The 14,400-nt window shown below is 36.1% G+C and overlaps 1 protein-coding gene across 6 annotated transcripts in view; it reads left to right on the top strand.

Moving 5' to 3' along the window:
• PTBP2 (polypyrimidine tract binding protein 2) overlaps window positions 1-14,400 on the top strand; it is a 118,117-nt gene that overhangs the window by 85,062 nt on the left and 18,655 nt on the right. For all 6 annotated transcript variants that reach the window (XM_078155003.1, XM_020999528.2, XM_020999545.2 and 3 more), the window contains one exon: window positions 4,333-4,528. In XM_078155003.1, coding sequence (XP_078011129.1) covers window positions 4,333-4,528 — 196 coding nt within the window. The remainder of the gene's footprint in view (window positions 1-4,332; window positions 4,529-14,400) is intronic.

Here is a 14,400-nt window from a genome sequence, read left to right as displayed (position 1 = left end):
TGTTAACATGTAAGCAATTTGTTATTTTTAAGTGAGTTAATAAATAGTTTAAAATATTACTAGTTTTAATTTCTAATTCAGTAAATATTGATACCTATAACCCACATAAATAAAAGCTCTTTGGAGTCCTCAATAATTTTTATGAGTATAAAGGAATCCTTAGACCAAAAAGTATGACTAAAACTGTTGTAGTGGATGAAGTACAAGACATGGACAGATCTGGACTCTAATCCCACCTCAGCCATGTGATCCTGCCCAAGTCACTTGACCTCCCTAGGCCTCTGTCTATTGATCGATTAAATGAGGAGATTTGATAAGTTCTTAGGTCTGTTCTTATGTCAAATCTGTGATCTTATGATCCTTTGAATCTCCAGATGCTAGTACTTTTCTTTGATTTTTTTTTTCTGCCTTTAATTCTTACTGGGTGATCTCTCACCTGCTATCTTCATTGACTCTACTATGTAATTCTTTTGAAGATAACCAGCTGCTTCTTTTGAACATTCAGCTTCCTTTTCAGGAAGAGGTGTCATATCTTTTCTTAAGCTGTAGCATTATGGCTGTCTTTGGCTTCTCCTTTCTCATTTGTAACACTTGCATCTTACAGCATCCTGATAAGAAAGGATCATGTCTCCTTTCTTCCATCTCAGATTCCTTTTTTCCCTATTTAAGCCACACTTCTTTTCTGATTTAGGCACACTTCGGTGTCCTTTTTTTACCTGCATAATCACCCTTCAAACATGGATTATAATAGCTAAGCAGATAACTGATTCTAAGCTGTGTCAGAAATGCAAATATTGTATGTTTCATTCACACCACAGCAGAATTTTCCCTACTTTCCACTCTGAGATTTTCATCTGCTTCCCCTCTTTTAAAAAATACTAGAGGTAGCTGACATACAACATAGGGTCTGCCTCACACATAAGTGACTGTGTGACCCTGAGCAAGTCATTTAACCTTCATTGTTCCAGGCAGCTCTCTAAGACTACATGTTATAGAGAAGGTGCTGGTTAGCATTGGTAGAGGAAGTTTCCTTGAGGGATGCAAATGTCATATATATGCTTGCCTGTCTTCTGTGACTTTCCTCCAATCTTTCCAGAAACTCATCACCTTCATTGCTTTAACTTGACATCAGAAAGGTACCAGTGGAACACTAACCACCCACTTGTCATCCCTTGCTCTTACCAAGTGACCAGCCCCACTTCTCTTTGTCTTATAATTTTTGGATGACATCTTCTATTCCTATTCTTTTTTTCATCGTTTTTAATTAATTTATTTTGATTTGTCAACAATCACTTCCATATGCTTTTGAGTTTAAAATTTTTCTCCCCCTTCGCCTCCACCACCCTCCCCAAGACGGCGCACAATCTGATGTAGGCTATACATTTACATTCCTATTAAACGTATTTTCACATTAGTGAAGTTGTAAGTAAAAATTAAAACCAGTAGGAGGGAGAGGAAACAAAACTCAACAGAAGAGAAAAAAAATGATAGCAATTCAACTTCCATAATTCTTTCTTTGGATGTGGATAGCATTTTCCATCATGAGGCCTCTGGAGATGTCTTAGATCCTTGTAATGCTGAGAAGAGTTAAGTTTATCAGTATTAGTCATCATACAACGTGGCTGTTATTGTGTACAAAGTTCTCTTGGTTCTGCTCACTTCACTCAACATCAGACCATACAAGTCTTTCCAGGTTTTTCTGAAGTCAGCCTGTTCATCATATATACATTCTTATTAAACATATTTTCACATTAGTGATGTTGTAAGTAAGAATTAGAACTAATAGGAGGAACCACCAGAAAGAGGAAGCAAGACACAACAGAACAAAAAAAAAAGCAAATAACGTACTTCAATCTGCATTCAAACTGCATAGTTCTTTCTTTGGATGTGGATAGCATTTTCCATCATGAGGCCTTTGGAGATGTCTTAGATCCTTGTATTGCTGAGAAGGGTTAAGTCTATCAATATTAGTCATCTCACAGTGTGGTTGTTACTGTTCTCCTAGTTCTGCTCACTTCACTCAGCATCAAACCATACAAGTCTTTCCAGGTTTATCTGAAGTCTACCTGTTCATCATTTCTTATAGTACAGTAGTATTCCATTACATTCATATGTTACATTTACAATTATGATAACTCTCTGTGTCTTTCTCTCCATCCTTTTCCCCCCGTTTATGCTTTTCTTTCTCCATTCTCCTTTTCCCTTCTCACTAATGTTTTGCTTTTGACTACTGCCTCCCTCAGTCCCATCTCTCTTCTCTTAACCCCCTCCCTTTTCCTTCCCCTTTTCCCTCCAACTGCCTATAGGGCATGTTAGATTTGTGTACCTAACTGATTATGTTATTCCCTTCTTAAGCCAAATCTGATGAGAGTAAGATTCAAACAATGCTGTCTCTCCCTCTTCTTTCCCTCTGCTGTAATAGGTTTTTGTGCCTTTTCTTGTGATGTAATTTACCCTTGTCTGCCTCCTCCTTTCCTTTTTTCTCAGTATATTTTCTTAGTTAGATCAGATTAATTCACTTACTTGGATCCATTTAACCCACTTGATTAGATTTTTTTCATCATTATATCAAAGTCAATTTATACCCACCCTCTTTATGTGTACCCCTTTAACATGGTGTAATAATAATACAGTTCTCAGGAGTTATAAGTGTCATCTTCCCTTGTAGGGATATAAAGAGTTTGCCCTTATTAATAACATGTTGTTTCTTTCTGTCCCGTTTACCTTTTTATGTCTCTCTTAAGTCTTGTATTTGAAGATCAAATTTTCTGTTGAGCTCTGTTTTTTTTTTTTATCAGAAAAGGTATGAAAGTCCCCTATTTCATTGAACATCCATCTCCTTTCCTGAAAGATCATGCTCATTTTTGCTGGGTGGTTGATCCTTGGTTGTAATCCAAGCTCCTTTGCCTTACAGAATATCATATTCCATGCCCTGTGGTCTTTTAATGTAGAAGCTGCAAGGTCCTGTGTAATCCTGACTGTGGTTCCATGATATTTAAATTGTTTCTTTCTGGCTGCTTGCAGTATTTTCTCTTGACGTGATAATTTTGGAATTTGGTTACTATGTTCCTTGGTGTTTTCAATTTGGGATCTCTTTCACGAGGTGATCGGTGGATTCTTTCTATGGCTATTTTACCCTCTGGTTCTAGGACCTCAGGGCAGTTTTCCTTTATGATTTCCTGTAAGACCTATTCTTATTTGGTTATATGTTAAAGCCTGCTTATGCCTACTATGTGCCTTTCCATAGCCTTCTACATGATGCTTATCGTTGGTACTTCAAAGATAGTGATGTTCAAAGTCTTGATGCTATACAACAATACCTGTAAGATATAGTAAAAAGGTAGGACTTTACTGTTGTGTAAAAATTTGATTAGTAAAAGTGCTTTGCATTTCCTGAATTTAGTCTAACCCCCTGTCATTTTTTAACTCTGAGTTCATTGTATTGTCCATTTGTATTGTCTTCTAAGACATACCTACTGTTGGACATGCTCTATAGCATGTTCATTCAAATGCATATTGAAATCTGGGGAATAAATCCTCATGCATTTAGTCTTTCCAGTGTGGCTAGACAGCCACTTTGATAATTTCTTTTTTTGGCAGTTGGGGTTAAGTGACTTGCCCAGGGTCACACAGCTAGTAAGTGTCAAGTGTTTGGTCTGAGGCCGGATTTGAACTCAGGTACTCCTGACTTCAGGGCCGGTGCTCTATCCACTGCGCCACCTAGCTGCCCCTACTTGATCATTGTTAAGGCCTGTGTGGATTTATTTGAAATAGTCACAGTTTTTAATCTCTTTAAAAAAATTTTTTTACAATGATACTGTAAATAATAATTTTCTAGCCTCAATACTTTGTTTATAGTAGACATGAAATAAATATTAGCTAATTTTTTAGTAGTCATACTTACTGGTTGGGATTAATGCCTCTTGAGTAGGTCTCTACAGTCTAAATCATAAATGCATCTTGATTTTTAGTAACTTTTTATCCAGTAGTTTCCTTGATGACTCTGCTGTCTTTGTGCAGGTTTGTCCACAAACTTTGTTTCTTTCTTTTTTTTTTGGCTAGGCAATGGGGTTAAGTGACTTGCACAGGATCACACAGCTAGTGTTATGTGTCTGAGGCTGGATTTGAACTCAGGTCCGTCTGAATCCAAGGCCGGTGCTCTATCCACTTTATCACCTAGCTGCCCCAGTCCACAAACTTTGATATGTGATCAGTGGTATCTTTCTTGCTGGTTATAGTACAGTTTTTCCAGTGGTTAGCTTAAGAGAATTAATCTTCATTAATTTTTACTAGATTATGTGTTGCTAACCAACATTTTGTTCACTTTTTCAGGCTTTGGATGGTCAAAATATTTATAATGCATGCTGTACTCTAAGGATTGATTTTTCCAAACTGGTAAATTTGAATGTAAAGTACAACAATGATAAAAGTAGAGATTATACTCGACCTGATCTTCCATCTGGTGATGGACAACCAGCTTTGGACCCAGCCATTGCTGCAGCATTTGCTAAGGAGACATCTCTTTTAGGTATGGATTTTGCTCCCTGAAATGTTTTCTTTCCGCTTTGTTTAATTGGAAGGTACCATTTAAACTATATTATAATGCTCCAAAGAGTCAGTCCTTTAAAATGTTGGTAAGTTGCTTTTGATAGTTTTTGTTTTTCTCAGGTGAGAAAGCACGTTAATGTTATTTGGACAGAACTCTAAAGGTCCTTCACAGGTTTCGTTAAAAAAAATACCACAAAAAACGAAGCGAAGCAAAAATTTACAAGATACATGTGGAACTCTCATTAGCTTTAATTACACTTCATATTCTGATATACCATTACTGTCTTTTAGCATCTGGTGTCCTTGTGCATGTTCTTAAGTGCTAATCTAATTTTCTTATTTAGTACACGATAGAACCAGTCAGATTAAAAGAAAAAAGCCCAGAAGTAATGCTATGAGGAGAAATGGCATGTGTATTTATATATAGCATTTCATAGCCTCTTAATTTTCACATTTGGAAGGTGATCCTTACAGACCTTGCTTATGGCTTCTTTGTATTTCTGTTATGATTTTAGGTTTGTTTGGGCAATGAAGTGGTATAGTAACTGTAATAATGAATTCCTTCTAATGGGTCTGTTTAGAGAAAGATTTATTTCATTATTATATATCTATTTTGCCATTTGTTTGATTTTTAAATTCTAATTTATATCTAGATTAAACCCTAAATATTTTTATTAGTAATACTGTATTTAGCTGTTCATACAATTTAATATATGTGAGTATCATTTTTTTGTCAAAGTGTTGATAATCATAGAATACTCATTTAGAAAGCAATTTTAAAGATCATCTTGATCATGGGTATTTAACCTGGGATCTGTGAACTTTTTAAAAAAATATTTTGATAACTACATTTCAATATAATTGGTTTACTTTATAAGTCTATGTATTTTAATTTACGCATTGAGAGCCCTTGATCTAAATGGACACCCCTGCACCGCACCCAAGATACTGGCTCAAAAAAGTTAAATAATTTTATTAAAATCATGTAGTTAGCATGTGGCAGTCTAGGACTTTAAACCTAGGACTCTGATTGTACTTAACTAATTTACACATCCTTACATTGCTTGTCTCCCTGATCTTCCTTGAAATAAGGAATAGAATTTTGAACATTTAGAACCATTCTGCTTTTAGTCCAAAAGTAAAATGGGCTGCTTTGCAAGGGAGTGAGTTCCATTTTCCCAAGGGTCTTCAGTAATGACTTGGTGACTATTTTTGAGGTATTTTGTGGAGGGTATTAATAACTACAGTAATATCTAACATCTATATAACACGTATCTTGCTTATATATTGATTGAGTTATATGTTCTCTTTGATTCTTTCCAACTTTTAGATGATATGATTCTACTGTGGCTATGTAAAAATAGTGGCCAAGTGTCACTGAGTGAAAGTATGCATATAGGTACATATGGAGAGACAGATAAGTAGATAGTAATGACACTGGGCCCTGAAAGGCATTGTTAGCAGAGTACAAAACCTGGTGTAGGACTTTGTAAACAAGTTGCAAAAGCTTCCAGTAAGGGCCAAGCCATAGTCTGTGTGTGAATCATCAGAAGACCATCCTAACAAAGTTTTAAAAGGGTTGTCATAAAAAGAGAGGCATCTGGGTGATGATTTTTTGGTGACAAATTCTTTAAGGCTATCTGAATCTGTATGCACATGCGTGCATACACACACGCTAGGTAATGATTTTTTGGTGATAGAAATTCTTTAAAGCTATCTGAGTTTTGTATACACACACCCATACCCATATATACACACCCATACCCACATCCACACACTCACACGCACATACCTGCACAGACCTGGATCTGTTTTTTTTCCATTGGCATAGGGAACTCCTGGTGTGGAACCTTGCTTCACCAATATAGAAAATTTTTATTAAATGCCTGCTATGTGCCAGGCATTGGTCTAAACACTGATAATACAAAGAATGCCAAAATATAGTCCCTGCTAGCTAGGAGCACACAATCTAAGGGGATTGCCAATTTACCGGTAACTAAAAGTCTTAGAGAGTTGCCTAGGATACAGATGTCATGAAACGTTTCTAAGATCGTATACATCCATCCTTTCTGATGCTTCTCATATACATAGATACATGTATGTATGTGCATACATATAGTCTCATTTCTTTGGCTTTAGAAATAACCTGGTGCTTTCTTCCTAACAAGTACATGGTATGCCTTATCCATTTTTCATCATGACCATGTCATAAAGCTGAGAAACTTTTGAGCCAAATTTACTGATAGTGGTTCAGCAAGATTCTCTTTTTGGACTAACTGGTCCTATTTTAAGCCAAGATTTTTCTGTTCCTCAAAATATCCATGACATTGAATTGAGAGTTGACAAGAAGTATTCTGGTTTCTTAGATTTACTTTCAGTGGATGTGGATGACCGCCAGCATATGTAGGTAGTTTTCTATGCCTTTTTATGGATTATGTATTTCATATTCTGCCAGTTTTTTAAAAATGTAACTTTTTAAAGATATGTGTGGTTCAGTTCTACACAAGAACCTGAGGTTTTTGTCAAAATATATCCCAATATTGAAGATTTGTTTACAATACTACACATTGCCTTTTTTTTGCACCTAGATAATTTTCTGACATTATTACAATTCAGTTTAATTGTTTTCACATATTGTTCTGACATGTATGAGTAACTACTGAAATTGTTAATTAGTACTGCTGACATTTGGCCTATATTCTTGATTCCTAGATTACTTAATGCAACCTATGGATTACGCATTCCTATAGAAAGCAAAAATAATATATAAAAGAGATAAGATACCCAATGCTTGTTATATATGATGGGTAATTAGATGTTAAAATTATATTCAATGCCTTGTGGAAATTTTCACTGAATTACACGTGGTTCCAACAAAAACATTTTTGAAACTCAGTGAATTTAGTGAATAATTATTAATTTCATTTCAACATTTAAGTGCCTGTGTGAATGAATGAGTAAATGAATCAATGAATGAAAAAGCAGTTATTAGGTATTTACTATGTCTAAAGCATTGTGCTCCGTGCTGGAGAAATCAATAGAAAAAGCAAGGTAGCCACTATTCTTGAACTTACACTCTAGTTGGGGGATACAGTACATAAACAGAAGTTCATTTGTGGAGTGGATTGCTAAGCCCTGGCCCTTAGGCTTCATTGGTTGGTCAGATGACAGCTTCAGTGGTCTGGAAGGGTGTAGAAGCAGAGTTCTTGAAAAGGCCTAGAGGACCCCAGGAACCCATGGCAGGTTGAATGGTAAGGCCTTGTCCCTTTTCACCAGGAGTAACTGAGTTGGTGACTCTCATCTAAGGACTTTGAGCAGTCAAGCAGCCTTCATGGATTTTGTGTAGCTAGGGGCAAGAGACGGGCATGAGAGGAAGGAAAATGAGAAACATCACTGATGTGGAAAGGTCATATTCACCCCATGTCATCTGAATGTGTTTAAAGAGGGAACTATGCTATGAGCAGTTATGATTATAGTGGAGTAAGACATCTTCCACCAGGTGGTTTTAAAATACAGTAGTAGCATGAACTCTCAACCCAGTTCCAAAACTCACTGGCTGTCACCTCCCCCTTCCCTCTCCAAGATGGTGTTGCAATCTGATATAGGCTATACATGTACATTCTTATTAAACAAATTTTCACATTAGTGATGTTGTTAGTAAGAATTAGAACCAATAGGAGGAGCCACCAGAAAGAAGAAACAAAACACAACAGAACAAAAAAAATAGCAAAATAGCATGCTTCGATCTGCATTCAGACTCTACAGTTCTTTCTTTGGATGTGGATAGCATTTTCCATCATGAGGCCTTTGGAGATGTCTTAGATCCTTGTATTGCTAAGAAGGGTTAAGTTTATCAATATTGGTCATCGCACAACGTGGCTGTTACTGTGTACAACGTTCTCTTGGTTGTGCTCACTTCACTCAACATCAGACCATACAAGTCTTTTCAGGTTTTTCTGAGGTCTGTAAAATATACTTTTGAAAGCATTAGTAGTAACCCAGGTATATCATCATGGGGTTAATTATATTTCCCCTGCCATTACTCAGAAACTGCAAGCTTTTACAGGTAGGAGAATGGCTGAAGCAGTAGCTACACTCCTCCTGTACTTATGCCCAGGTTATCAGATGGCTTCTCTATTGTGCTCCAAGAGATCTTGGTGTCTTTCTAATTAAAAAAAAAAATTATGTATCCCTGGGACAGGTGTCTTGTTTCCTAAATGTGCATAGATCCTAAGACTCTGTCTTCTCTCTATGTATCCTCTCTTGGGGACTTCATCAGTTCCCATTAGTTTAATCATTATATCTGTGGAGATGACTTCCAGATTTGTATATATAGCTTTAGTCTTTCCTGAGCTCACAGTCCTGCATCTCCAACTTTCATTGGACATTTCCAACTTAATAGCCATGAATTTCTCAAACCAAACATATCCAAAATAGAGTTCATTAGCTTTTTCCAAATGTACTCTTATTCCTAATTTTTCCTGTTTCAGTCAAAGGCCCTTTTATCCTTCCAGTCACCCAGTTTACAACCTTGGAGTCATTTTCAAGTCTTTGGTCCTCCCAATTCCTTATATGTAATAATTTGCCTTGTTTTGTTGATTTTTACCTCTATGATATCTCACACGTCTCTTTCACGCTTCTCTTTACTTAACCAACAGTTGCCTTGGTTCAGGCCCTCATCAACTCTTCCCTGGATTATCACATTAACCTCCTAATCTTGGTCTTCTACCTCAAGTCTTTCTCCAGCATATACAGCTTTACACAGCTGCCAAAGTAAGACAGTAGTATTCGTAAAGCACATATATGACTTTGTGTGTGTGTGTGTCTGTGAGAGAGAGAGGGAGGGAGGGAGAGGAGGAAGAAAGGAAATGATTTTGATCCAGGGGTGTATATTTCCAGAGGAAATGGGATGTAATAGGATCAAGAGCACAAGTGGAGGGGTTATTCTTAGCAAAAAGGGACTACCTCTTCATCATACTGGAGAAAAGAAGGGGAATAATGGTGTCATTTTCTTGTTGCATCTTGAGTGTATGGTAAGCCAGAAACTGAAAGAAAGCTTTAATAGGAAATATACATTTTTTTTCTGTTTTGCTTTGACATTTTGTGAAAGTTTAATGGAAGAAAATGGAAAGCAGGCTTAGCAGAACAAGAATTGGTGAGGTAAGGTCATAGCACCCATATTTTTTTTTATTATTATTATTATTATTATTATTATTATTAAGGTTTGGTTATAATGAATCTATTTCTTCACTTTAGATACTTTATTACATCAGTTGTGTGGAGAGTTCATCCATGGGTGCAGATCCCAGCCTCACCATGCTTTCTTATCTTGCATGAATTCTTTTCCATGTTCTTCCATAAATCATCCATAGAAGATCCACCCAGTGTATTTAAGCCTTTCTCTAGTTCTTTTCACATTCCAGTAATATCAGTGTAGCACTCGAGCTATCTTTTTATCCCTTATTTTTACTACATGAATAGCTCCCATCCCTTTCTGGTCATAAATACCCGTGATGATGTCTTTTATAGCATTTTTTAGCACATCAATTATCGCTCTTTGTTTGACACACCCACCATGTATCTGTTCATTACTCTTTGGGTCAACTGCAGTGTTGATTGTTTTGAGATTGTGGTGTTCCATGACTCACAGTCATATAGCATCATCAGGAAAACTGTTATTTAAAAAAAACCTTTAAAATATCAGGCAGGACGTTTTTTGCTATATTTTTGAGAACAATATTTAGAAAATGCTATGTAGTCTATATTCTGTAACTTGTATTTTGTGGCATTTTGTTTTTCATTTGAATTGATTTTGACTTAATAGTGAAAGGCAGCATGACATAGTGCATAAAAAATTGGCCTCGTAGACAGGAATTTAAAGGTCCAAGACTAGTATCTATATTAGCTGTGTGATCCTCTGCCAATTACTAATGTTTTAGTGATTCAGGCAACTCTCAGATTATAAATAGTAAAGCAGTTACCCATCTGCATTGGTACAAGGGTTTCCTCAGTAGGAGTTTGCTGTGCCATTGAAATCATGGATCTGGATCTCAAAATAATAGATTTTTTATTTTTGACTCCTAAGTGAATCTCTGGCCTAAGTATCATTTTGTTTGGTTTGTTAAAAATGTTGCTTTGTAGTGTTACATATTAGGAATGCTACCTGAGCTTAAATGCTTCAGTGGATTTTTTTATCTCATTGTTGCAAGTACTCCCTTTATTGGTGCTGATTATAACCCATCCATATACCCTGGATCTGTGTTTTCCTATAATTCTGAAATTCATCATGGATTGTAGATTTAGAGCTCAACAGATCGTAGATACTATCTGGTCCAGCTCCTTCATTTTACAGATGAGAAGACAGAGACTAAATGATTTTCCCAACTCATGTCCTCAAAATCTACATATCCTCATTTTCTACAAGCCAGATGTTTTCCTCTAAGTCAGACTGGCACAACTTGGCAGAGGTAGAGGCCAAAATTAAAGTAGACTAAACTTCTTCATACTGCAGACAGGTTAGACTAAAAACAGACTGGTGATGATGGTTGGTTGCCGTGAGTCACGTGATAAAGAGAAGAATGCATGGTGGCAACCCTGTATGTTTCGCGGGTAGCCTGAAATCCTTTGGTGGGCTACATGTTGTGCAGGCCTGTTCTAGGTCATAATAGCACATAGGGACAAATGACATACTTAAAATGTAGGCTGTCATTTTAAAATTTCTAAAATGAGTAGCCTACTCTGTGCCACGTATTAGTCATTATTAAGTGATCTTCCTAAAGTACAGATCTGATTATGGCGCCTCATCCCTTTTTCCTCCAGTAAACTCCAGTGGCTCCCATTTCATTACCTCCAGGATAAAAAATAAAATCCTCTGGTTGACTTTTAAAGACTTTCACAACTTTTCCATCTGTCTTATACTTGACTCCCTTCTGTGTATTCTGCCATCCAGTGTCATTGGCTTTCTTGCTGTTCCTTACATACAGTGCTCACGCTCTCTTTCTCTCTCTCTCTCTCTCTCTCTCTCTCTCTCTCTCTCTCTCTCTCTCTCTCTCGCTCTGAACTCTTTACCTTTTTTCTGGCTTTTTCCGATTTCTGAAATATTCTCCTTGCTTATCTCTGCCTTCTGGCTTCTCTGACTTCTTTAAGATTCAGTTCAAATCTCACCTCCTTCCATCTTTCACTGGAAGCTTTCCCCAGTCCCTCTTAAATCTAGTGCCTTTCCTCTGTTAATTATTTCATACTTCTTATCCTGCATGTTGCTTGTGTTGTATACATTTCTTTGCATGTTGTCTCGTCCTTAAGTGGGCAGGGACTGGTTTTTTGCTGCTTTTGTATCTCCAGTGCTTAGCACGGTGTTTGGCACATAGTTGGCATTTAATAATTGTTTATTGATTGATTTTTTTTTAAAGCATCAATAAAAGCCTGAGGCACAAAACTGATAAGCCAACAGAGGATTCTGAGAATCAGGAGGAAAAAAAATGAGTAAAGCTGCAAAGAAAAAAACAAGATATGATTAGCAAATATACCAGGAAGAAATTAAACTAGTAGTACCTCATGAAAGGTAGAGACCTATGGACTTCCATAAATTATGTAAAAACAAGAAATCTCAGAATGGCTCCAAAGAGAAGTAAAACTTGTGAAAAAAGAAATCAGGAATGAATTTAGGTTAAAACTAACTCAAGCATTACAAACTAGGCCCAGGAGAAAAACCTATCATTATTTTGTTTATGTGATAAGATTTTAGATAATCACACTTGGTATTTCATATCAACAAATCTTGCATGATGTAAATATGGAAATCATGCCATTCTTACTCCTCTGCTTCCTTTATGTGTCAAATTCTGCTTAAATAACAGGGGCCGTAATGTATCCGCCCAGTCCTTTCATTGACACTTAAACATTTTAGGAGTTAGGTTCTCTAGCTATACTATGCGTATTTCCCTATGTATACATTCTCTGGGATTGACTTAGAAAATGGTCTTGAATTTATTGAATAATTTAATAGGTTTTTGCCTTACTGAAGCTGAAGGCCTCAATTTTAAAGTGTCCTCTTCCTTGTGAAATTAAGTTAAGACCAGACAGAATTGTTTTGATTTTTCTCCTAATTAGTTGCCTTCAGGAGAGAATATATTCACAAGTAATCTTGAAGCAAAACCCTGTAATTAAAATGACTTACTCAACTAAAGGATCATTAGTTTTATTGAATGATAATTTCATAACTGTGTAGTAGCTGTGTAATACTTTGAAAACTATTCCTTTCATATGGTATGTGCTTTTGAAAAACAGGATGTTTGGGTGGGTAGGGGCACAGAGTAGGAGGTAGGGGGAGATAAACAATAAAGTACTGAAAATGGCATGGTATTTATATGAGAATTGTTATGTTAATCCCAGATTTCCTTAGTGACCAATATTCTCAAAAGGAATGCCCTATCCTGAGAATTCTCCAATTGAAAGATACCTTAAAAGAATTTCTAGCTTAACATTTCATGAATGTAGAAGTCCCTTCTACAGTAGAATCCCTTTAAGGGTCAGCCTCTGCTTGAGCACTTGCAGACCAACAAGATAGCTGTATTCAAAAATGAACTCTTGAGTCATTATTATGCAATTTGATACTAAGGCTGTTCAGTGGAATATCTCCCTGTTGCCTCCATAAAGGCTTCTTTTAGCTGCTAATTTGTTCATTTGTTCTGAATTATTATTTTGAAGATATTCTTCATCTTGGATTATAATATAGCCTACTGCCTACTGTCAACCTTTCCCTTTTTCTTATCTTTTGAATTTCGTGGTAGTAAAAATATTTATTATAAATGTTATGAGTAATTTTTCCTTTTGATTTTTAAGATTGAAATCTTTAAAATATCCTTTCCAGTCCTTTCTTCTCCATGTTAAAAAACCTCACCCCGCTTATTCTTAGAATTCTGAAATAATCCCTGGAGGGACTTTCGGTACAATTCAGAATTTCGGTTTTTCAGTTTATAGAAATTAGAATCTAAATAAATTGTCATTAGTCCTTTTACTGAGTTTAGCTAGTTTATTCTAAGACTTCAAAGGAATTGGAATATAGGATATCAGATATTCTCCAGATATCTTCCAGGGAATCTAGAGGCAGAAAATAAGGCCTGAGAGGGGAGAAATACTATACCAAGAAGTTCTTAACCTTTTTTGTGTCATGGACTCTTGTGGCAGTCTGGTGAAGCCCAAGGACCCCTTCTCAGACTAATGTTTTTGAAATACATGAGATAAGATGTATAGGATTACAAAGGATATCAGTTATCTTGAAATACAGTTAGCAAAATGAAATACGTAAGGATACCAGTTATATTGAAATACAGTTAGCCAAAAAAAAAATTTTTTTTAAGTTCACTTACCGATTTAAAAAGCCCTGGATGAAGTAGTGAGCAAGAAGTAAACTACAGGCCTTTGTTCTGAAAGAAAAGTTTCGGGCATTAGTTATCATTGTAGAGTATAGCAAAGAAAAATGGGAATCCAAAAGATTAGATGATGATAGCATGTTAGGTTTTATAGATCAGGGAACTTCAGGTGCATTTGAAAGACTATTATAAAAGACAGGCCCTTACAAGGGCTGAAGGTCTATAGAGTATTTAACCAATTTCACTATGGATAAAGGGGAAATGAGATGTTAAGTTTGATGTATTTACTGATAGAGTTGTCAGATGATTGTGTTTTGTTAGTGATATATTGTGGAATCTACTCATTTGATGATTTTTAAAGCATTTAACAGCTAATTCTGGATTTTTCAATCCAGAACAATCCAATACTTCAACCCAACTCTGAAACTAAAGGATTAACTAATAATATGACTTTTCTGTTCTTTTTTTAATGCAGTCCATT

Source organism: Phascolarctos cinereus, unplaced genomic scaffold (assembly GCF_003287225.1).
Source record: "Phascolarctos cinereus isolate Bilbo 61053 unplaced genomic scaffold, phaCin_HiC Scaffold_5;HRSCAF=322, whole genome shotgun sequence".
Taxonomy (NCBI): Eukaryota; Metazoa; Chordata; class Mammalia; order Diprotodontia; family Phascolarctidae; genus Phascolarctos; species Phascolarctos cinereus.
Note: the sequence above shows the minus strand (reverse complement) of the source record. Positions and strands in the feature narration are given on the sequence as shown.